Source organism: Apis laboriosa, unplaced genomic scaffold (genome assembly GCF_014066325.1).
Source record: "Apis laboriosa isolate Shangri-la unplaced genomic scaffold, ASM1406632v1 scaffold40_cov151, whole genome shotgun sequence".
Classification (NCBI taxonomy): domain Eukaryota; kingdom Metazoa; phylum Arthropoda; class Insecta; order Hymenoptera; family Apidae; genus Apis; species Apis laboriosa.
This window is the reverse complement of record NW_025223180.1, coordinates 1,633,704-1,660,090: the sequence shown is the minus strand read 5'-3', so window position 1 is coordinate 1,660,090 and position 26,387 is coordinate 1,633,704. Positions and strand designations below refer to the sequence as shown.

Sequence of the window (26,387 nt, the reverse complement as noted above, 5' to 3'; positions counted from 1 at the left end):
TTTTAATCGTAACGGTACAATTATACGCGATGCATTATTTACAAAAGATTTCGATTTCATTCAAGATTTAAAAATCCGAATAAAAGATGTATAACTATAGAAATAAAAAGAATCTTTAGAAATACCATGTTCTTTTATATTCGAGTTCACTTTGAAGGAGTAAAGTCAGTCTTTCAAGATTGAGATACAGTTCGCTTTTATTTCGATCTTCAACACAAAAGATTCGAGATGCGTTCATATAAAAAAAAAAGAAAAAAAATGAAATTAGGAGAAAACTTGTTCATCGAACAAAAGCAATAAATTATTAATCTATTAGAGAAAGATATTTTTTACTCGATTTTCAAACTAAATGTAAAATTATATCGATATAAAAGCTACGTTATAACGATAATTTGTAACGTATCAATAAGCAAAATATCTCACCGTGATCTATTATGATATATTTTGATATCATAATAGACGATATCTTGTAACGCAATGTCTTTCATACGAAATATCTTACAATGCAAAATCATTGGTGCAAAGCTGTGTAATATCTCGCAACGCAATATAATTCACGTGCTGCCGTTTTGAACGAGATATCTCGGTTCCCCCTTTCTCGGCATTTGAATTCAGTTACTCATCGTTTTTGACGATGATATTTTCAGATACATTTCACGAGTCTTGACATTGTTACCGATTTAATAAAAATCGCATTAAGAAAGATATAATCTTTTTCGATTGCCTTCTTTCAACTGTGACTAATATTCGATACGCCATATTTCTTCTGTACTGTTAGCATGCTTTCTCGTGAGCGTGACTTATGATTTTATTGCTGCCAACTCGATTGTTGATGATGACAATTTGAGGATGACAAGACGGACGAGAAAACAAGAACGGTCATTTTTCCTTATCCTTTATTTTTAGAACCAATATTCAACTTCTTTCAATCACTTCTTTAAACCGAACTTTGATCAATTTAATCTTGAGCAACTTAGTTCCCTAATTTGCACGAGTTTCTCGTGAAAATCTTACGCCAAAAAAAACTCAATCATCGTCGATATCCATTAACGACAAACGAAATTCAGGAAACAATTCTTCTATTCTCACTCTGATCGAGTCGTTAATCTCGTCTATCGAAAGGTAAGAGTTTCATTTAAAGATGACTCTTTTCCATTATCATTTAAAGACTTCCAACTATAATAATCAGGCAAACTGTACAGAAGATTACGAATTGTACTCCAACCGAGACCTGGTTAATTGCACGGAACGTTTTAATTTCGTTTGGTGAAAAGAGGTTAGGAATAAATTATTCGTTGGCCGGAAGAGGCCTCTCGTGACCGCGACGTTCGTTATTCTCATCGATATTTCCTTCTTTTTTTTTTTTTTTTTTCCTCTCACAACGGAACTTTTATTCAAACAACTCTTCAGGATATCGTGTTAGTTTGCTTTATTCGAGTTACGAAAGCAATCATCTAGGGAAGACTCGATTGACACCGTGAATTCCATTGCTTCCTCTTTGAAACGAATTCACCGCGAAAATTAACCGCGGAATCGCCACGACACCGGTCTCGTATAATCGAAATATAACAACGACACGAGCGTTAAATATGTCGTTATATGTAAATACGAAAATAATGAATTTGACGGAGGATAATTCAATCAATCTTCCATCAACTTATACGGCACGTTTGCATTATGCGTTTGCATTATTATTCACGTTTTCGAATCGCGCGAATAGGATAAATTTAAATTGCAAATTATTTAAAAGTTTATTTAACGTTTAATTGTATCGATTAAATTATCGTAAATAAAGGAAATATCGGATATATTCGATTGCCACGAGAATCGCATTGTTAATAATTAATTTTCAATGGGTTTCCCCATTGTTCGTATTTATCAAAGCGTTTCATCGGTATAAGCGGAAAAGAGTAATCGTCTCTCTATTGAGAATCGTGGACATTAAGAATGGTCCCCGCAGCATCCGGTTGATTGGATAGCTCCGTATCGAAGAGCGTTCATTACGAAACGACTCTGGGCTTCAATCTATATGCAAAATTGCTATTCACCGTTGAAGAAGAACGAACGATCTGTGTTGGTAATCGTCACTTTAAAGTCGAGAATGGCTAATGTGTCGAGAAACGAAGAGATCATTCGTTTCTAAACGAATAAATCTGTATTTGGACTTTTAATGGGATACCTGTGTAACGAAATGATACGGAATTTTTAATTGAAAACGTTGGGATAAATTTCCCTTTTACGTATTGCACTCAATGTTAATTAAATTTAATTCTATTAATGTAAGGCTTTTAACAGATTTTCATTCGTAATAAAATAGGAATATTATTTCCTAAGTGCGTTAAAACGCTTCTCCAGTTTTTAATTTAATTTTAATACGCTAATAATGCTCGTGTCGTTGAAATTCATTTATCGATTAGAAAATATGATATGAGTTTACGCGTGTCTAGTACGTAAAAAGAAATCATAATAATTGTCTTGTAAAGTTTTACAATCTCTATCGGTTTTAAAAACGGTGTTAAAGCGTGAGTAACGCCAACGTACCGACCATTTATTAACTTCGACTTTTATACCATGATACATCGTCCCAATGTTCTCGATCGCACGCGAAATATCTCTCTGTTGATTTACGTAGCAGCAACATTCGAGAAATTTCTTGCACGAGCAGCTCGAACTTTTCGAATGGAAAACCACGAAATATCTCAGACATATCCTCATCGATCGTCCATTCGTTCCACTTAATTTCTCCACTCCTTTTCAATTTCACGTTATCTATATATCTTATACTTCTAAATCGAATTTGTTAAAGAAAAAAAATATATATATATATATTTACATATTTTCCTAATATTTTTACGTTTTATTCTTACGCTCTAGTGTTTTAAATACTCTTATATACCTGTAACAGCACTGCTGGTGGCATCACGGCCAAACCAACCAGCAAATCCGCAGCGGCCAAGCTGGACACGAAACAATTAGTAACGGACCGTAGACGCCTAGTTGTTATCACAGCGGCAATTACCAAAGTGTTGCCCACCTGTCATACAAGTAGAAAAAAATACGTGAAATTTGCGCTCGATCTTCTGTGCCGAGAGAAAGGAAAATAGAAACGCGTCAATCTAATCACGCATCTAATCTTGGCAATTTACTTCGATTGTATTCCGCGGAATTCTACCGACTCGAGTATTCCATCATTTACTCAATCGTTGTTTGCAAATTTTTTTTTTCGATACGAAGCTGAATAATTCGAATAGAACGACTGATGAATAACTCGATACGGAACAATAATAAAAGAAAGAATTATCAAGCGGGATGAGAAAAGGATTTATTCCGATAATTAATCTCGGATAAATATTCATCGGTTGTTAACGATTCGAGTTAACAATTCGATCGATTGTGCTCGTAGAATATCGCGTGACAATTCCTGACAACTTTCACAAACGAGGCATCGAAATGGTATCACAGCGACATCAACCGGACAAAGCCTCTCCTCCCCTTGTAGAGTACAGCTCGCTTAATTGTTGCTTACTATAGTGACGATGATCAACATGGTGAACAGCCCCGCCAAAACGAGATCCGTCCAATTCGGTAGATAATATTCCGTCCGCGTATCTCGCTCGTCCGACGACACCGTGTGATTCCATTGATAAACGTCCCCATAGTAATTGGCCGTTTGATTCGCCATGGCGCTTTACCCCCGCTCCATTGACGATGACTTCCGCTCAGCGATTTCCGCATTTCCGTCCATCGTGCGCTCTCCTGGAAGACGAAGATATTTTTTTTCCTTTTCTTTTCTTTTCTTTTTTCCTTTATCTTCGATGAAAGGATCGTATCGATTTTTCGTTCGATCGACGATTTCGAGGGATCGTGAAAGAGAGGGGAGAGGGAGGGAAAATCTTCGATCTCGTATTGTCGATTCCGTCTCCATTGCCGCGAAAGTGTATTCGTTTTCTTGCCGAAAGAGCAAGATTATGGGCGGATGAAAAGAACAATGGGTTTTGGAGAAAGCTTCTGAATGGGTGTACTTTCAGACGTTTTTACTTTTTTTGTATCGGGGATATAGAAGAAAGGGATATATATATTGCGAGAAATAAATCGTAAGTGTAAAGGGAATATCTGGTGACTTTTTCTTCCAAAAAAGAGATTTCTTCGTGTAATAAACTGGTATAATGATATAATTAAGTAAAGCAACTGTGATAAAAATCATGGAAATGATGAAATTTGATTATAATTTAATGAAAATTTTTTTATTATTATAATAGTAATTATTAAATTTAATAGATATCAGTAAGAAGATAATCGTGGATATATACAATTCAACCTGTACTACTATAAAATAGAATAGATTTCTTAATAATAATAATAATTACTTGAAAATAATAATCAAAATCTAATATTATTTATTCGTGGGAATGCTGGAAATCCAAATATTAATGGAATTGATCAATTTCCAAAATCCACCAATTAAAAATGATATAACTATAAAAAAAATTATTAAAAATACACGAAGAGAAATCTCTTTGCATCCCCAATCGAGTGGAAACAAATTATTCCTTTCCTTCGATTCCTCGTGTCATTAACCTCTTTCATCCATTCGTGTTTAATTCGTAAAATTCATCTTTGAAATTGATTAATATATTCATATTCATATTCGTAACGAGATCACGTGATCGAGGAACTTTTACGAAAATCATGATACGTTTATGAAACCAAGTGAAACTCATCTGTGAGTTAATATCTCGACCGTTTCGTTCGAGGCCACTTTGTGATGTATATCACAAGCCATTTGAAATTACAATCGGTATCGAACGAATAAAAGAATCGTATTACTTTTATCATACCCTTGACGTGAAAGTAACGTTTGCTAAATTGTATCAAAATCGCGGCAACAGTTCTCGAGATGTTCAGAGACGGGATACGGGATTGGATTATATTTTTCAAGAAAATCTCGAGTAGAATCATCCGTTTGAAACGAAGAGTCGACTTACATATACAACTCATCGCTTTAGTTTCTTCCGATATATATATATATATACACTCGAGCTTGGATTAGCGAATATAAACAGTGTGTACACGATGTTACAAAGGGTTTGAAGTATTATAAAAGGAAGGAATAAGAGGAATATCTAGAAAAATGAAGCGATTCACCAAAGAAAAGAATGAAATCTCGCCGTACAGAAGTTAAACGACCTTTCGGATATAAAGCTCTCGGATACCGTTTCGAGTATTTCGTCTGAAGGATTCGTTTTGTTCACCGGTTGCACCGGTTTTAATCACGTGTTTTAATACATACACGTACACACACATACACACAGGCTTAATGAATGTTGAATTATTATTTACAATTATTTGAATTTTATTTCTCTTCTAATTGCACGATTTTAAGTTATGGCTGCATTCTTTTTTTTTTAAAATCTTGCTTAATAAAATGGCGAATACGAATATTTCCATCAAGATCAACGGGGAGGAAAAAAAAAAAAAAGAAAAGGAATAAAATTAGCGCGAAGCTGCAACGTTAATTGTATTTTAATTCAATTCGTGTTCCAGTAGTAAAGTATTAAACGTTCATACGAAATATGAATGGTATTATTCATAGAAATATGTATTCCATCGGTGATTTCTGAGAATGAAATAAAATTTGCATCGTTGCATGCCATTGATACGTTAATTGATCGTTACATTTATATGCAAATTTGTCATTCTTAAACATCGATTAATCGTATAAATAGAAATTGATTGGAATCTCGATTTTCTTTCCTTCTTTTCTATCTTTATTACTGTTATGATAAAAAAAAAATAGAGAAGAAATGAAAGAAATTTTATCGGTTTATTCAAAATAACTCGATCGAAGACAATTAAAAATCGAACTATCTCGATGTTTACAAATATTTAGATTCAAAGAATATCATAAAAATCAATAATTTTCACGAATATTTTACTTGCCTTTAAAAAAGGGATATTTTTTATGAAAATAGCAGAACATTTTGAATTTTAAATTGCCCATAAAGAGATATCCTTTGGCTGAAAAAATAGAGAAATGGAATTTAAAAAAAAAAAAAAGAAGATATCAGAATCTCTAAAAATTATCAAAATCATTCTAAATAAAGTTAAAATCGATAAACACGCAAAACGCGCTAATATTATTTCTAGAAATAATATCGAAATAATTATTGTTTAACTTTTATCAGTATCCCCTGTATCGGTTTTAATACATACACTAAAATTACAGAAGAAAATTATCAGTAAATTCGGAATGGAACACCTTTTAAAATTGGTGAAACAAGTACGCTAAATTCTGTTGGTGCTCATTATCGAGACGCAGTGGCAATTAACGTGCTAAAGGATCCGTAATTTCGAAAATCGTACGTATCGATACAAATCACGACGATGAATCTAAGGGAGGGTTGAGAGTGATTAAAACATCGACCATGCGAAAAACTTGAAAGAGCAACTTCTCTAATCGAAGGAATTTGTTATTGAGAAATAATAACGTACCACAAATAAAATATTACGCGTACAAACAATATCGAAAATAACTATAATAATTAATATTTATATTATAATACAACATAATTACAAAAATGATCGAATAATAATGATAATTACACGAATGAAATTAATTACAAGTCTCGAATGATCGAAAAATGAATGCACGCGCGTGTACATGAAATAACGTTCATCATTTTTAATTATATCGATGTTTCGCTCTTATCTACTACGAAACATAAACCACCCGCCTCGATCAAAAGGTAAATATAATTTTCCAATGTGACTATGTACAATGCATCATATTTCCGATCCATATTTCGATAACGTAGTTTAAATATCGATTTTTATTATCGTTTGTACGATGCGATGTTTAATTTATAATAGAATAATCTTCCAAATAAAAATCGTGATAAAAGTATCGCAGAATATTCAAAAAAAAAAAGAAAGAAAAAAAAACTTCCGCACTGTAAAACTTGTAATGTAATGAAATTATTTGTAACTGTCACTATTCAAACGAGCCACCACGTACACCAGCGGAAAAGTAATAATACCCTGTCCAGGTATCGCGTGCTTTTCTCTCCATAAAAATTTGCAGAAAAAAAAAAAAAAAAGAAAAAAGGAAAGAGAAAAAAAGAAATCTTCCGCTCTTGAACGGTAATATAGTAACGCGGTTATTTTTTCCACGCGGTGTGAGAACGTTATGGAGGAACGTTGCCCGCGACCTACATCTACGCGCCACGAGAAAAATACCTTTTTAAGCGATAAAGGAAATCTATAAATCATTTTGTTACCCTTCAGGATAAATGATCTCAGGAATATCAGAATGGCGGAGAATTTCTTCTTTATTACGGTTAAGGACGAATGTAATGAAATCCAACGAGAAATTAAATTCCACTTTTGATTCGTAATCGTTCTTGTTTTTTTTTTTTCTTTTTTCATTAATATTTTAACGATAAGACACATCTCGAAAATGGAACGAGCATTAATATTCGTAATGTTACGTACACTTTCATTATCGCACTTCGAGGAATTTTATTGATTAACGATAATAATAATAATAATGCTTTCTCCTATTCCTGTATTCCTGCACTTATTACTTTGAAAAGCTTTTCAAGTTCGAAACTTGTAAATTTCTACTCTCTACTGGTATTATTCAGAATTTTATTTTATTGATGAAATAAATAATCGAGGAAATATCTTTTTTCCCTTAATACAAGACAAGTTTCTCCTCCTCTCCTTCTCCGAGGCGAAGATTTATTCGAAAGCTGATTTAAAAGCTGTCAATGAATGATAAAAAAAACTTAAAACTTCGTTATACCAATACCGCATTTAAATAAGCCGCCGACAAAAGAAGGGAACGTACTTAAAAAGTTGGAGGAAAATTTAGCGAGTCTGCGTTATCGATTTCGCGTCATCGACGCAAAAAAAAAAAAAAAAAAGGGAAAAAAACTCGTATCTACATCTTTTCACTCTTCCTCCCTCCTTGAATTGTCCGTTCGATAGCTAAGTTGGAACGTAAACAACATAAATCTAACGCAACGATCTCGTTTGTTACATCACGTTTCTAGTTTCACTGAAGACCCGAAGCGTTTAATTCGCGTCAAGAATAAAAAAAAAGAAAGAAAGAAAGAAAAAAAAGGAAGCAAAGAAACGTGCTTCGTAGTGAGCACACACAGAAAAGAATAATTGCCGGAACAGTTGACACTAATTATTTCGCGTTATCGATTCAGATTTAATTGGCAACGATTCCACGATATGCCACGATTAAAATTTATCCGAGAAATAGTACAACGAGATTAAAGGAAACGTGTAATTCGTAATATCATAAGAGTGGAAAGGAATATTTGAACCGAGAGTCGAGGAGTTTTAAGCCTGCCCACGAGCTAATAAATTTCTACTTGTAATAAAGCTAGAGACATCTGACTCTATAGCGCGGAATAATTTGTGGCCGTAGCCAACGAAGCCAACTCGTGTGCTTCATCCATCCTCCTGTACAACCTGCTTATATCATCGTACTATTTCTAATAACGCTTACAACTCAACTGTTTTAAATGTTAATTTTAAAGAAGATGAGAATTTCGTGTGTTTTCTTCTATCGTTTCCCGTCGCTTCTCGATCGAAAACGATTGTCCTAGCATTTATTATTATTCAAGGAGGGATTCGACCGAGACCGTTCTCGACAGCTCTTCCGAGCGCTACACACAACAAAACGGCGGCCGCGTTAATGTAAATAGCGTGGATTTGAATTCGACCATTCACGGTTCACAACTTGAAAGGTTTCTGCGAAAGCGGGGTGACGCGTTCGATTTAATTTCGTCCACGACGACGTGAGGACACGAGGAGGGGAGGGGGGGAGAAAACGAATCGTTACGACGATATATAATTGAATAAGGGAAAGAAATATATTTTAAAAATTTCCGGAAATTTAAACGAATGAATATCTCGTTCCGCTTAACTTGCTTCTCCCTAAGTTTTCAGAGACGTGATAGTTTTCTATATAAAATCAAAACGAAGCACTCGAGCATACTTTCCACGAGTTACCTCGAGTGCCTTTAACGTGTCACTTTCCAATCCGTTCCACTCTTTTCCCCGCTCGTCGCGTCTCAAAAAAGAAAAAAAAAAAAGATGAAGTAGATCGAAAAGTAGCAAAAAGTAATAAAAAAAAAAAAAATAATAAAAAGAGCCAGGAACGTGACGCAAGAATTTCCCATTACGCGTAAGAGACGTAACGAGATACAAGGTTCATCGAAAGCTTAGAACGAAACGTTTCCCCCGTTCCTCGCTTAATTTTCCGCGACGACATTACGAGCGGAATGATACAAGCTGTGCACATATATATATATATATATATATATATACATATACACACCGTGTATACGCACAATACGGTGGAATATTCGAGGAAAGAGGGAATGTATCCTCTCGCGAGTCGAGAAAGTCGAGGTTTAATCCTTTCCTTTTCGTAGCCGAGAGAAAGCGAAGGAGGCAAAGCTCTCTCTCTCTCTCTCTCTCTCTCTCTCTCTTCAATTGGTTGAAAAATCGAGTCGCGGACGAAGAGGAACGAGGTCTGACGTTTCCCTGTGTGGAGAAGTTAAAGAGGAAACCGTCTTGAAAAGAATGCGGGGCGCGGTCGAATTTATCACGGTGGAAGTTTTCCCTTTGACTTTATGGCGGGTCGAGTCGAGTGGTTGTTGAGAGATTTCTGCTGCGCTATATCGGATCTTTGTTTCTTCTCGACGTTTCATCGCGAGTATCCGCTCTCTTTCATAGAACGGAGAGTCTCTGAGAACAGGGTGAGGGGAAGGGATAAGGGGAGCGGAGGAGTCGGATTTAAAGAAGGCTGGCTCTTCTCGATCGAAATTTCGAGCGGGAAGAACTTCGTTGCGTTCTGAAAGCGAGTATGGGCGATCGATGCAAGTTGGTCGCGATTGGATGGATGGGTAGAGAGTGTATACCAATTGTGATCAGACAGAAGTAAATTGGATCGATCGTGTCGAATGGAACAAGGCAATTGTTGAACGTTGAAGGATCGCTCCTTTGTGTTTCGCGTCGATGATTATATCAACCTTCTTGCGCTCGACAATTATGATTTAAAAAAAGATGATGGCGTAAGGAAGCGAATATCTCGAAAGAAATTTTTTTCTTTTTCTTTCGAAAAGCAACAGGGCTTCTTGAAGCCCTGTGTAATACTGTGCGTGTTTATTCGTATATAAATATTTTCGCAAGCTTTTTCAACTTTCTACGCGACATCCATCACGAATTTGACAACCACTATGTCACTCTTAATCATGTTCGCTGTGTATTCTTTCGAAAATCTTTTGCAACCCTCTTTTCTTCAAAAATAAAGTATTCAAAGTTTGCACTTACTCGATCAGAATCTCAATTAGCAATTAAATAAAGTTGGTTTTCTTTATCTCTTGAAAAGTGACTCGTTGTGTTGTTAAAAAAAAAAATGGAGATGCGTGAAATACATGTGAAAATAAGAAAGTTCCTTCGATCTAATCTAATATGATATAATAATTCGTCGATCAACACGTCGATTCATCAAGAGTAGATCGTCGATCCTCTTGAGATTCCAAGATCCAAGATTAGATTTTCGTTTTATATTATTTGAATCGATCATTTATCAAGTTAATTAGGATTAAGCATTACTATAAAATTGCCATTAAACGTAGCGTATAATACGATTTATATTTTCTGATCAATTGAAATTAGAAATAAAAATTTATAGATCGTTCAAAATTCTGTTACGTACATTTGGGTACATAATTGATAATGGAAGGGATTGTGGATCGGTTCACCTCGCAAAAGACGGATGGTTTATGACTTTGTGATTCCACGAGCTTAGATAACGCTGCAACAAATTGCATCATGAATTTGAAATTAGCCTCGAGCGACGAAGGTTTAGCGAGGTTTCAGCTATATTCGCGCAAAATTGTCATCTAATTACTTTTATCCAGTTAAAAAAAGGAAAAAAGAGAAAAGAAAAGAAACATTTGGACGTAATGAAATTTTTCTAAAAGTCGTAATATTTTCTCTAAAAACTCGAAATGCAAAAGTTGTAAAATTGTATTTCAAGCGTTATACATAACGGTGGAAAAATACTTTTTCCTTTTTGCTATTACTTCGCGACTAATGTAACACGGAAATCCTATTTCTTTTTCGTAAACTTTGTCCTCAAAGGAAAGAAAATGAGAGATTCCGTGAAAGAAGAAGAAGAAGAAGAAGAAAATAAATATCTCTTGGATATCTTACTTTATTACTTTACTTAGCCTCTCCAAAATGTCGCTATTAATTTTTCCCCGCGAAATCTTAGGCGATTCCATGTAATTAGAAAAATTCTCCTCCTCCATTTTCCAGACGACTTAATATGCGCAACGTGAAGAGAGGCTTTATGTTCCTTTGATTTACTAAATCACCGTACACGAACCTGGCCTGGATTTTCACTCTTTGTTCACCCTATTGAGTCGGCCATTGAAAAGGAACTATAGACTCGAACTTCTAATTATTATTCAGAATTTTCGTAATTTTTTTTTTTTTTTTAAGAGAAAGAAATAAAGTCGTGCCATTAAACTCTTCCTATCTTTCTTCTAACAAAATGCAAAACAATCGCTTCCTCGATAGTGGCACTATTCAAATTCAAATTTTTAAGAAGAAAATACCAAACGAATACTTTATTAATCGTATAATTGTGGTAAATTTACATAAGAAAAATTATCAAATTCGCGTGGACAGAGATTCTATTCGATGGAAGCAAATTTGAAATTTTTTTTTTTACTTTCACCGATGCAAAGCAACGAAAGGAAATTGCCTGAGAGTGAACGACACGAATTATTAAACGATGATCTTCAATGAAAATTGATACGTCCGTTCCCGCAATCAAAAAAAAAAAAAAATAAAAAAATAAAAAAATAAAAAAAATAAAAAAAACAGAAGAAAAAGAAATCCAATTGCGGATCGGCCTTGAACCAATCGCGTTTCGATCGATCAAATAGTAATAGTGATAGAGATAGAGCCTCCCAGGTGGAAGGCGAGGGTTTCCTGGTTAGTAATAAATAATTGCAGAGTTGATCCGGTTCACGATGTATAAAACACGATTCATAAAACTGGATCGGTTGAAAGACGAACGAACTTGAGTTGAATCCTTAAATGCTCGTCATTGCCTTTGGAAATACATAAGGATGGAGGAAGGGAAAGGATATTCCTGTGTTGCGTAATCGAATAAATCCCAGAAGCGTTTTAACGATTCTTCTTCTTCTTTTTTCGGAGATTCGAAGATATAGAATCGAATTTATGTGGCAAACATAATTGTGGCAATCGTACAGATAAATGATCTTGATAATATATTTGTATGTTTTATGCGAAAGATTTTATAGACTAGAAATTACTCATTTGCTTTTACAATTTAATCTCAAATTTTCGATATTCTTCACTCTATTCGAAAATATCGAATATCTCTATTTTTCCAGTATATTTTTTGCGGTTTCGTGCAGATACTCTCTTTTGATTGATTGACAAAAAAAAAAAAAAAGAAAGAAAGAAAGAAAAATAAAATGGTAAAAGTATAGGTATTCTCGATTATCGTTCGATAATCCTCTCTTTCGATTGCAAAATTTTCACCTCGGAAATACGATGTAAAATAAAAAAAAATTGACAATTTTTGACGAAGCGAAGATTGCGAAAGGATTCGAGTTTTTTCAATAAAAAAAAAAAAAAAAAAAAAAAAGATTTATCGTTCCATTGTCAAATATCTATCAAATATTTACGCTTCGATGATTGAAATTATCATCAAATGAATTGTTTCAAAATCACTTGACTTGATCCTTTCATAAATTCCAGCCAGCGTGTTCCGCAATCGTACGACGAGTGTGACGACGTTCGTTCATAAGTGATCCGGATTAAACCGGGCAAGGGTCTAATGACGTTACAAAAGAACGCATTTCCTTTGAAACGATGCGTCGGCAAAATGTCGCGCGAAGGGTTGGAGATTGCAACCGTTCGAAAGGAAACGTCATCATTGTCTCTCGAATCCTCGAGTTACGGATTGGGTTAAAGAATTACGGCCGAAGGAAATTCAGAGATAGGCAGAGCAGAGGGAACTGTGCTCGTCGAAATTTGTGTTCCGTATTTGTGTGACGTATGTGACGTCACGGTACGTGATCTGTCTGTCGCAATTTTTTTTAATAAAAGTTGGTTAGCTTTTCGAGAGAGAAATTTTCCATCTACCCTTTATATAAAAGTATTTTCATTCGTTCAAAAACTCGGAGAATTAAGGAGAGTAAATAATTTTTGGAAAGGGAAATTACATCGTGGATATAGCATTTTTTTTTTTTCTTCTCTCTTCCTTTCTTTCTTTCAGTTTGAATCAGCAGAGAATTTGCCCGACATCTTCGCTAATTGCTCGGATATCGATCTGAAAATTACGTGACTCCTCGTGAATTTTACAGATTAAATGATTTGTTTTTTTTCTTTTTTTTTTTTTTTTTTTTGGAGGCAGATTAACGATCAACTTTTGTCGCATCGTTTGTTTATGGAAGAGTTAAACACGTTAACTCGTGATATAAAATATTATAACGAATGCGTCTATGAAAATACTCAACTCAAAATATTATTCCAAATTTATCGATAATCGTTGTATTTGAAATTTTGTCATTCTATTCGAATTTCTGTTCGAAATCGAAGTGGCATTGAATAAATGCAATTTCCATTAGAATCTTGCGATATAACAATTCCATTATAAACAAATTATTTTCACCTTCAAAACTATTAAATTCCTGCGTGTGAAATATCATTTCCTTTGAATTTGTCGAGACGTTCGATCGTCCATTAAATTCAACACGATTGTCAATTTTTATGTTTTTATATTCGAAGAAATACATCGAACTGTATCAGGAAAAGAAAAGGAAAAAAGAAAAAATATTTATCTCGATACATATAGAAATTTGCAAAGTTTCGAACAAATCGAAACTTCGTGAAATATCGAAGTTTCTTACCCGAACAAATGGATGAAAAAAATATAAACTGAATTTATTTGTATAATGCAACGTCACGATGAAAAATGAATTTCGTGTAACAATCGAAGGTGTTGAGAACGGTGATACGTTACGATTGACAGGCGAGCATCCGGAACACGTATCAAAACCATCCCTTTATCCCAAGAAGATAATGACTGTCAGATCAACAGCAGGACTTATTCGTTACTTGGCATTACAATCTACGATTGTACGATGAAACTTTCATTCTCATCGAAGGATTAGAATATTGGAAATTTTCCATTATCCGGCCAAAATTCCTTACAAAATTTTGATCTTTGACGGAAATGAGTTTCGACAGTTTCAAAAATTGGAAATTAAAATTCCGCGAATTTAAAAATTCATCTCTTATTCAAAGTTAATTTTTTACGAAATCGTTCTACAAAAAAATTCTATCATATTTTTTCGATTTACTTTTTCATATATAAAATTATTATACTACCAATTGTATGTTTCGATCTTAAACCTTAACAAAATCAAAATTCGTTGAAATTTTAATTCTTGGCGAAACGAACGAAAAGTTTCGAGAAACCTTACAAAAATTCGGCAAGCAAAAAATTCTACTATATTTTTTTTCAACTTGAATTTTCGTGTATAATTATTACCCCTTGCAAAATATTTCCGCGTAATCTTTCGAAAAAAAACGTCATTACAATTCCATCGAAGAAAACATCACACGGCAACCTTACAAAGATTCCATCGTTAATTCAATTTTCCATGCAAAAAATTCCACCATATATTTTTCAACTTAAATTGTCGTGTACAATTATTCCATTACTTTCCATTGCAAAATATTCTCGTGTAATGTTTCGAAAAGAAAAAAAAAAAAAAAAGAACGTCATTAGAGCGTTACAATTCCATCAGTTGCAGCAACGAAACGATGAATTCATTGGACGAAGCGAAACCATCCTAAACTTTGCTTCTCTCCCAATAACGTTAATTTCCAGAGGGTTTTAAAAATTAGCTGGATCCAAGTATCGTTGTTTCACGGCTTTTCAAAGACAATATTTCACTCCAACTCGTATTTTTCTCTTCTCGCGTTCCGCGAAACTTTTGATCGGACGAGAGAACTGGCGTTGCATAAAACAATGTCCATCCACTTTTGCGCTTCTCCCCTTCCTCCGAAAGGCTCTGCCACGTTGCCAATGCTGGTTCGAGATTCCACGTTTGCGATGGCCGCACGATATTTCGCGAAATTCGCGATAATATTTTCACGGGTTAGGGGTTGTGTCGTTGAGTCTGATGTTGCCAGTTCCAACCGGATCGTCGCTTTTCGTTCTCCTTCGGACAGACACGTGCGAACGCGTCATCCGACATTTCGTCCCACGCGAAACACATGTAACCGACGTGGAGTCGAGTCATTTTGGAAACGAGAGATTGTTAACAAGTCTTAGGTACGTTAAATTCGTATATTACATTTACATGCTATATTACATTGCATGCTAGAATTTCGACCGTGTGCTTCTTTTCGTAATTTTAACGAACATTCGTAGAGATAGTTAATTAATATTCGGAATGTCGTTGAGTCGAATTTGCAATCGTCGGCAATATTAATAGAGTTTATCGATTAAAATTTATGAAATTTATTTACTGCTAAGATTTTTGTTTTTTATTTCAATGTTTTTAGAGAACATTTTTAATTTTTCTATTGTTTTGTATTGTATTGGAACATAACGATTATCGAGACTACTTATCCTCCATTTTATTATTCTTTTTTTTTTCCTTCTTGAAAGATATTGTCTGTTACATCTTGGCGTAGTTCTATCTTCAAGGATCGTGTTGTGTAAAAATTCTTCTCGTGTAAATTATACATATTAAATTTTAAACAAGGAATTTTTTCTCGTCGAAACAGCAAAAAGAAGCAAAAATTGCGAAAGATATTATCCACGTGAAAATCTTCCTTCTTTGTGAGGATTTAATTTATTCTTACGGCGTCCAACCACGAAAGTGAAGTATTTTAAACTTCCGTCGGACCTCGATTAAATCAAGGATGCAATAATCTTCTCCGGAAACAATTTTCCAGTAGCAAGGGTCAGCCATTTTCGAGGCTGTGTGAACATATGTGTGTATGTGTATATATATATATATATGCGAGAATTTGATTTTCAATAAATTCTTTTCGATTGAGAAAACTCTAAATTTTTATACGATCCATTTCATTTTTCGTTTGCATACTTTGTCTCTAAAAATATTCCTAAATATAAATAGAAATAAACTTAAGAAAAAAAATTCGATCAAAAAAAATTTTTTTATATTTTTTATATTTTTGTGTTTTCGTCTTTACTCTGTTGAATTTTGAAATCTTGATTCAGTTTAATTTATTTTCTTGCAAATAGCCTTTTCCTGCGTTTCTTCAAACTGATCGAAAAATATTAAATTTTGAAGGGATAAACGATTTTTACGTCGAGGCGATCATCATTTTCAAGATTTAAACTTTGAATTTTTGAAAAGTATATACACATATCGTGTGTAATAATTGAATTCAAGTGTGAAATACTGTTCTCATTTCTGCACGAAATGGATTCTGCATACTTATTAATTATTTTCTCTTGTGGTTCTGCTAGTGAAATTAGCTAAGATCGTGTTAACTCGTGTGATTTATATCTTACGCATCTTCCGTGAATAATAACACCAATGATCAATGCGAAATCGAACATTGAGGAGAGAACAGAGATAAAAGAGAGAAATTTCGTATGTTTCTTCTTTCTTTATGAAAGATATTACCATCGTAATTACCAACGATTACAATCAATAAAACCTGAAACCGAAAATTCGTCAAATTTTTCAAAGAATCGTATTTTCAAATTTTACCATCGAAAGATCGCATACTAAGACAAACAATAGCTAAGTCAATTGCAACAAAACTTGCAACAAAAATATTACAAATACTATGTAATTAAAAAAATCACGATCGTGATTTCCAAATTCGAATTTTTAACTTTCGAAAGATCGATCATTTACGTATTAAGGGTACACATTAAGATAAACAATAATTCACGTGAAACAATCGAAGAACCATTCCTCTTTCATTCAGAGAGAACAAAAGCCTGCCGGCACATTGCCGCGAAAACAGTAACACGAAGCGGAAAACTATCTCCTTCAAAATGTTCTTTGTTTCGTGTTGATACGACATCCAGTTGCCGAGATATTGCTGTCTAAAGCGCGCCGTAATTTTCGACACTTCACTTTCCCTTCTCGTTCCTCGTCATTGGATCTTTCCATTTCCCGCGCATTTCGCCGATTTCCTAACCTAACCTAACCTAACCTAAACTCCTCCATATCGGACAACTGGAATGGAAAATGCTGTACCCGCAGCATTTTTTTTAATATAAATAACAACGCTGCGTATCTTTGGTATTTTTTTCTTTCTTCTTCTTCTTTTTTTTTTTCAAGGTTATGTATATATATTTCTGGATATATATATTCCGTATGTTCGTCGTTCGTCGTCGCGCATTCCGAACGTTACTCTCTTTGAAGCAGCATCGGTGTCTCGGGAATCGAGATATCAATCTTGAAAACAAAATGACGTTCCCGAGTACATGTTTTGCTCTTGTATCTTGGAAACGAATCCACTACTGAAATATTGCCAGATTCTTTTGCCAGATTTTTCCTCGGATAAAGCCGAGGATGTAGCAGGTTTTAAACAAGTTTTGCAAATTTTGCACACGTCTCGAGGCGTTGTTTGATTGAAAGGTATCCAGCCTCGTGCGTTGGAAATATTTCCATGGAAAAGAAAATTCTTCTTTTCCCGCTCGCGATGGAAAATACGAAAGAAATTCACAATGTAACGTTTATGCGGTGTTACGAAATATAGAAAATCTGCTTTTACTACTCCTTAATGTTACGGATAAGCGGAGTGTTATCGCGTGCAGATCCGGTTCATGGAATATGCAATACACGATCTTGTAATTATCTTCTTAGCTTTCGAAACGTGATCTCTAGATTTTTTTATTTCTTTATTTTCGAACGATTAATTTAGAAGAATGGAGACAAGGATTCATGTTATAAATATAGAGATTTTTTTTTTTCCTTTTCTCGTTAATCCGTTCCCAAAAAAAAGTTCCCAATTTTTATTGGCAGAGGGTAGAAAATATTAATTTTCAGCGATTAATATCGAATTTTTCGAACGAATACAGCGCATTTATTTTTATCCCAATTCAAAATCTCATTTTTCCGATTTAAATTTTCAATTATATCGTAACGAGTACAACAATAGATGACCCGAATTCACGAACCGCGATTTGATTAAGATTTCAACACGTGAAAAATATCTCGAAGGGATAATCCTTGACATTTATAAGTTATTTCACAGTTTGGACAGCAAGGTCTTCGGGTTATTTAAACATAGATGTCCCGTGAAATTTTTATCATCGGCTCGATGCGATCCCCAAATCAAGTTGATTCGAGACAATTTGTACTCGGCTCGAAAATAGGTTTCACTCGTTTCACTCGTCACGTTTTCTCTTGAATCTTTAAAACTGTCGATTGTCTTCCCCGAAATAAATACGTTCTCTCGCCAAACTATCGGAAATTGAGTTTTTCTTCTCTTAACATCATCGAACCCTTTTTCGATCGAAATTGCAAAAAATAATCCGCGTAAATAATTATCAATCAAAATATATCGAATTCATCAATTTTGTAAAGCTACAAAATTTTAAAAACCGTTTAAAATATGCATCAGAGAAGTATACTTATCGAATGTTCGAGGTTATGAAAAAAATGAGAAAGCAACGTGCAACAAGAATGTTTAATTTATGAACGACGAGGAGAAAGACGCGCATTCGTTCGTACATTATTGAAACGCATATTCTTTAAGAGGGGCGTAGGTGATGCGATAGCATATTGGATCACGGTTCAATATTTCTCGGGGACACATCGGGTACAAGAATAATCCTAGCTAGCTTCAAGCAGCAAAGATGCGATCGCCTAAATAACCGGAATATCACTTTTCCAATGGAATCATAATTTCCGAGCAGCTGCGACTTTGAATTATAGAATCGCATCTCGTTTTATCGTTCCCTTCCTTCCTTCCCTCGTCCATTTCTTTCCCCGACTTGGTGCGTAATAAAAGTAACCGACTTGTTGAGCCAAATATTTTTTCGAGAAACCGACATCTTGGAAATCTTTCAATCGAAATCTTCGAGTGGATTTACAGTTAAACTGTAATTTCGTGGAATTTTAAACAGGGTCATTTTTAAATTTGAGAATTGTTTTCTATATAAATTTGATATATATAAAATTAATGGAATAATTTACGTTTCAACTTGGAGTTAAATTCCCTTTTTCTATGCTAATATCGTTACTGTTATATAAGTAAGAAAGAAAATATTACAAGATGGTCAAGTTTTCATAGCATTTATTCAAGTTATGAAAATGCAAATGGACACTGGAGTGTTCGTTCGATTTCCAAGGTTGGCAGAAAGAAGTTCACCATCCACCACGTGACATTTATTGGCTGCAATTTCCGGAGAAAGGGGAAATTTTTGCCGCAAGTCTTCTGCGTGTACCAAGATTTAATTTCAAAATGAATTTTTCATTTCTCGTCAAAACGATTCCCGATTCGTTCGACGCCCGAACCGGATATCGGATATCTCCAGTTTATTATAATTTCCAAACGATACGATTCTCCTTCGTGGAAGGAATTCTCATTCAACGCCGATCGACTGATAACAGAATCGTCTCGATGCCCATCCAAATTTTGTCTGGATTTTCCAATTATTTATATAGAGAAATTTTCAATTTCCTTATTCGTTGGAAAATGAACAGCGGAGACGAACGAGATCTACGAGGTAGAAGCGAGGCGTGAAAGAAGAGCGTTTCAATGTAAATGAATATACGTGGACAAGAGTTTAGTGGTGAACGCGAACGTGTTCCTTTTGAATGGACAGGGGGAGGAGAATGAAGTCGAAACAAGTGAGAAACGTAGAGGGATGGAAGAAAAGGTGAGTGCATGGGACGAGAAAAATTTAAGAGAGAAGGGAGAATCGAGAGAAATTCGAACGAGTTATCGAGTTATATTGTTGTTCATCTTAACAGTCGACTTATATATTTCCTTTTACGCGTATTTCTAAGATATATACGCATGGGATTTAGCTATGGGATAATCCATGAAATACGACCGATAGACGATAGTCGGAGGACGATAGGCTCGAGGGAAATAGTGGAAACATTATTCCAAAGATATCGAAGGCAATCGTTGGTAACACGTTTTTATCCATGAGATTCGATTACTTTTCATGAATTTCTTTCTATATATTCTTTTTTTTTTTTTTTAATTAAATTTCTTTTTCCAAGAAAATGGTGTCGTGCATTGTTGAAATAGAAGAATAACTCAAAAAAGAATAACTCAAAGAAAAATATGAATAGCTGGCAAGAAGGAATGGATTCGAGTTTAAAATTGGTAAATAATCATTATCCCAAAGATATCGAAGATTCTTTTTGCACATTTTTTTTTTTTTTTTTAATTAAATTTCTCCTTCCAAGAAAATGATATCGTGTATTGTTGAAATAGAAGACTATGACTCGAAGAGGGATATGAATCATAGTTGGCAAGGGAAATAGACTCGAATCTGAAATTGGTAAATATGTATTATTCCAAAGATATCAAAGGCAATCGATAACATATTTTTATCCATTCGATTACTTTCCATGAATTTCTTTCTACACATTCTTTTTTTTTTTTTTTAATTAAATTTCTCTTTCCAAGAAAATGGTGTCGTGCATTGTTGAAATAGAAGAATAACTCAAAGAAGAATAACTCAAAGAAAAATATGAATCATAGCTGGATTCAGAAGGAATGGATTCGAGTTTAAAATTGGTAAATATGTATTATTTCAAAGATATCGAAGGCAATCGTTGGTAACACGTTTTTATCCATGAGATTCGATTACTTTTCATGAATTTCTTTCTACACATTCTTTTTTTTATTAAATTTCTCCTTCCAAGAAAAAGATGTCGTGCATTGTTGAAATAGAAGAATAACTCAAAGAAAAATATGAATAGCTGGCAAGAAGGAATGGATTCGAGTTTAAAATTGGTAAATAATCATTATCCCAAAGATATCGAAGATTCTTTTTGCACATTTTTTTTTTTTTTTTTAATTAAATTTCTCCTTCCAAGAAAATGATATCGTGTATTGTTGAAATAGAAGACTATGACTCGAAGAGGGATATGAATCATAGTTGGCAAGGGAAATAGACTCGAATCTGAAATTGGTAAATATGTATTATTCCAAAGATATCAAAGGCAATCGATAACATATTTTTATCCATTCGATTACTTTCCATGAATTTCTTTCTACACATTCTTTTTTTTTTTTTTTAATTAAATTTCTTCTTCTAAGAAAATAATGTCGTGTATTGTTGAAACGAAACGACTAGATTTTCGATGAAATAAAGTTCGAAGAGAGGTATATAAATCATAGCTGGCAAAAGGAATGGACTAGAATTTGAAATTGATAAATAATCATTATTCCAAAGATATCGAAGATTCTTTTTGCACATTTTTTTTTTTTTTTAATTAAATTTCTCCTTCCAAGAAAATGATGTCGTGTATTGTTGAAACGAAACGACTAGATTTTCGATGGAATAAAGTTCGAAGAGAGGTATATAAATCATAGGTGGCAAGGGAAATGGATTCGAGTCTGAAATATGCATTTATACACGTCGTGGTCTGATACACGTAGAGATACTCGAATCGGTTTTAACCGTTGTACTTGGAAAAATTCAGCGATATTTCAAGCAGTTCACGAACATCTAGGAATTTTATTAATTTCGTTTCTTATTTGGAATATTTGGACAATCGAAAAGTGTTCATTTTTTTTTTAAACAAATACAGGCAGCAAATTAAAACGATTACGTGAAATGGAATGATAATAAATTTTCTTTAAATGAATTAAATTATAAAATTAGAAAAATTAGAAGAGTTGAGTAGAACTCGAACAGATTTTACGAATCTTGGTTCTAACTAGTTCTAACTAGGTCCCTCATCTTAATTCTAATTGCGTGTATCTATATACAAAGGGAACAGAGTGAAAATAAACTACAGAACGAGATGACAAAGGAAATTACGAATTAGAACACATTACATTTGAATGCTGATAAGGTTGAAGTTGTAACTTAATGGAATGTAAGGGGAAGGGAGGGAGAGAAGAAGCTTGGAATTTAGTTCTACTTCAGATCAGATAAGACAAACGTATTTGACAAAATCACGTCGTCAGAACAAAATATTGATTTCTTCTTCTCGAATATGTTACTTAAGAAAAAAAATATAAACTTTCTCGTTTATTATTCTCGTTTTAAAATCAATCTTCTTCTGAGAGATTTTTTTTTTTCCTTTATCTCGTATTATATCCTATCTCTCACATAAATAAAAGAATTTTTCCGAAACAAAATTTCAAAACTTTGCCCAAGTAATTTTTAACGAAGCACGAACAAATTCTTGAATAAACTATTGCGCGTATTAAAAATCCTTTGAAATATTCATAAGATTAAACGCTACTTTCAATCTTATTACACATTTTGCTCCTTTTTACCTCCAAACTCTTCGCTTCCGTCCCGACAAATCCCGAACTTTTAATAATCTAATATCGAAACGACACGTATAATTATAATAAAAATGTCTCTGTCGCAAAAAAAAGAAAGAATTTTTTTCAGAAACTTTTCCTCTCCAATCATCGTTCATCATCGGCTGTACGTGCGTTTCAGCTGTGTCGATAATCGAAATCCAACTCGTAAATTTCCAACTATAAACAGAATCATCGATAAATTCACGATTCACGAGCATCTGCCACAAGCATTTTTATTTCGTTCGAGAATACACGCGTTGCTTTTCCTATTGCTCCCTCCTCCTCTTTATAATAAGCTTTATAGGTCACGTTCCTCCGCGTTTTCACGCTCATATTTCATCGCGATGACACAACAAATGCGCGCAGCCTGTACCTCGAAATGATTAGAAAACTGAAAATAGGTATCGAAATTAATTTTACGTTATCCCCCTGAGGATTATTCTAAATATTCCTCTGGAACGTGTGTTTCTCGATCGATCGATCGATCGACCGATCGATCGACGAGTGGAAAGTCGATTACAATTTTGAAATTCCAAAAAAAGAGAAAAATGAAATTGATATTTTTAGAGAGCGTTCGTAGAGTTTCGTGGTTTTTTATTGGCATTCTTTTTGAACCAAGAGAAGAAGATTGAAGGGAAATGGGTCAATAATTTTCCCGACTGTGACACGTATTTAAGATTTATGCGCAAATCTTTCGAAAATTTTTCATTTTCTTTCTGTTTTAAGGTCGATCCGGAGAAAATCTGTTTAAGAAATTCACGAGAAATTTTGTGCCATTTTCATCTCACTGAAATGTTTAATGATTTTAAAAAAGAATTCTCGAATTAGTTGGAATAATTGCGAGATCGTATTTCTTAAAACCAATTAGAACGAAAGTAGATATTGGAAATTATATTTGGAATTGTATATAAGAGATACAGAATAGAAAGAAAATTTTTAAAATTTGTGACAAACTTATCTTTTTAGATTTTCGAATTGTTCGTTCGAAATAATTAATACGAATTAATGATTGTCAAAATCGATAAAAGTCAAGAAAATCGAAAATCAATTCGAGTAATTGAATTAAATTTGTTATCATTCGAAATGAATTCATTCGAAACAAACACGTAGAAGATATCAAGAAAAGATATTAAAAGAAATTCGTGCGTGTGAGAAATATTCGAAAAATGATCCAGATTAGTTTTATTACATCGCAGTATATATGCAGACACATATACACACTTATATATATATATATATATATATATATAAAGATCCGTATAATACATAAGCACTTGCTTTATCGAGACCTTTGTCGCAAAATCCTTTGTTATAAGTGCAGCCAGCTTTTTCCCAAATACGAAAGGGGTAGCGAAAGAGGTAAATTGTAAGATTTTTGTCAAACGCGGGTAACTTTGAAGTTTGAAACAATGGGCTTGTATCAGGGACGTTGGTAGTTTTTTAACATCTTTGCACTTTTTCTTACCAAGTTTTTTGTCAAGTTTATTTGTTTCTCAAGACGAGTTATTTTTATTGAAATGTTACAATTAAAATTCAAAATCGTTTTATCGTTTCTCTGAAATTCTATATCCTATATAATTTATTAGAAACGTTGAGGGTGAAACAATAATAGGCAATCGGGATTTATCGTACTAGATGTTGCCGCTATATTGATTTATTTGCGAATTTAATTCGATTCATTACATAGAATTTCAGTCAATGTGAACGTCGTGGTCGATCCAATCGAGCAATCACCTGCGCGAATCCCGTTAAAATAATATATCGTAATAATACTTTAATATGTTCTTGCATGCGTGGGATAAATTTTTATTACGCGCAATTTAAGAGGGGAGAAAAAAATTACAGAATTTAATCGATGTGAACGTCGTTACAATAAATTCGTAATAATACTTTAATACATAAATCCTTGCGAATATTCTTGCACGTGGAATAAATTTTTATTACACGTTTATTATTACACGCAATTTAAGAGGGGAGAAAAAATTATATTTCTGCAGGAGCAAAGAGCATGACGTGAAATAAATTTCGAAGAAAATATTGAATTAATATTCTTCAGATTTCTGAGCACGAAACGACTTGGTTCGGTTATAATAGATAAGGGATATTGTACGCAAAATGGACGTTCCTCGAAAAAACAAGATAATCTCTCCCTTGAACGTAACAACCCTCTCTCGAAATTAAGCAATATTTTTCGATTAAACGAGAATCCAACGAGAAACTGCGCCTAATACCTGATAATCTGATAAGATTTTTAGGTCGATAAATTTAAAAAAAAAAAGAAAAATTCATTCGCGTTTCACTCAATTTTTGGAAAGATTAAACCAAGGGAATACAAGTATACACCACTCAAATTCTAGCACGTTCTAGGACATAACATTCCAACCGGCTGCAATCCAGATTTGGCTCTCCGCTCTAGGTTTCTGGTTTTTTCCCAAAGCTGAAATCGTTATTGAGAGGAAAGAGGTCTCGAACAATAGACGGGGTTAAAAAGGACGCGGCAAAGCAGCTAATGGCGATCCCGGGGAGAAAGTTTTTAAAAAGAACGCCGGCACAATTGCGTTGAAAGAACGTTAGAATATTTTTTACGACGCGAGAGAGAAGAAGATGCAATTTTTCTAAACAATTTCGAAACATCGGAGTTCAAAAAAAAAAATCGAATCTGTTCGATTAATAATATTCTTCATCTCGAGAAATATAATCTCGCAATAAACGTCCCTTTTGCGAAAACGATCGTTGCGCTTCGTCGTACACTCGTTGACTCGATCAAATCGATCAACGTTAACGTGTTTTTAAGCAGCTTGGAGCGATGCCGTTTGCCGAACGATCGCCCCCCGATTCAACGTATTCGAAAGTTAAATGTTGACGGTTCGCTCTGTTCGAGACGTTAACGAGATTGTAAACTAACCCTCGAAACCCTTCCCGCGGCCACCACGGTGTCCATGGATGCATGCAGGATGGAAATGTAGGATTCCGTACGATTGAAATACCACGATTGAAAATATCGGTTTCGCTCAGTTAAATCCGTCGAACGTGCCGCGATTCGATTCATCGACTCCCCTCTCTCTTTTGCTACGAAATTGTTCCTTGCCTGTGGCTTGAAATGCTACGCTTCGTTAGAATATATCGTTAAACCAAACACGAGCGTTAGTTATTGTACCCCAAAGGATCCGATATTCAATGAGATGGGTTACATTAGTACGGGACAAGGGACTTGGAACAACGAGGGAAGCCACATAATTCGATCGAGTTGATCAGATTTAAAATATCTCGCTTTAGAATCATTGCTTGATCGATTGTATTTTACTTGTTCTTCGTCCTAGTGTTTTTCGACCTCGATCAAGATGCAAATCTACAGGACGAACGAATAAATTGGATAAAGAATGATCGGATGAAGTGAAATTTAAGAAATATTTTTATATTTTCCGCTTATGATTTATATAAATATAACAACAAATTTGAAATTTGTTTTCAGAGAAAAGCGAATCGACGATTTGTTGAAAATATATGTCGATTTTTTGGAAGCATTATTTCCTTAATCGATATGTTATAATTTTTGTCCATCAAGTGTTTTTTCAAGCTCTATAGGATGCAAATCTACAATGGAATCTAAAAATGAATAAATTGGATAAAGAACGATCAAATGAAATTTAAGAAATCGTTTTTCGTTCTCATTTGATTTACGAGGAACGATTTATATTTTCCTTGTTATTTATGAAATATTATGATTTATGATTTATGATTTATGATTATATGCATATATGCTTATGATTTATGAAATATAACAACAAATTTGAAATTTGTTT

At 34.0% G+C, this 26,387-nt stretch overlaps 1 protein-coding gene across 1 annotated transcript in view; it reads right to left on the bottom strand.

Annotated features, from left to right (window-relative positions):
- Positions 1 to 26,387, bottom strand: part of LOC122715785 (tyramine receptor 1-like) — an 81,494-nt gene that overhangs the window by 8,360 nt on the left and 46,747 nt on the right. Inside the window, exons 3-4 of the mRNA XM_043938235.1 lie at positions 3,527 to 3,756; positions 2,897 to 3,034 (exon numbers count right to left, since the gene is read on the bottom strand). Coding sequence (XP_043794170.1) covers positions 2,897 to 3,034; positions 3,527 to 3,682 — 294 coding nt within the window. The 5' untranslated portion in view covers positions 3,683 to 3,756. The remainder of the gene's footprint in view (positions 1 to 2,896; positions 3,035 to 3,526; positions 3,757 to 26,387) is intronic.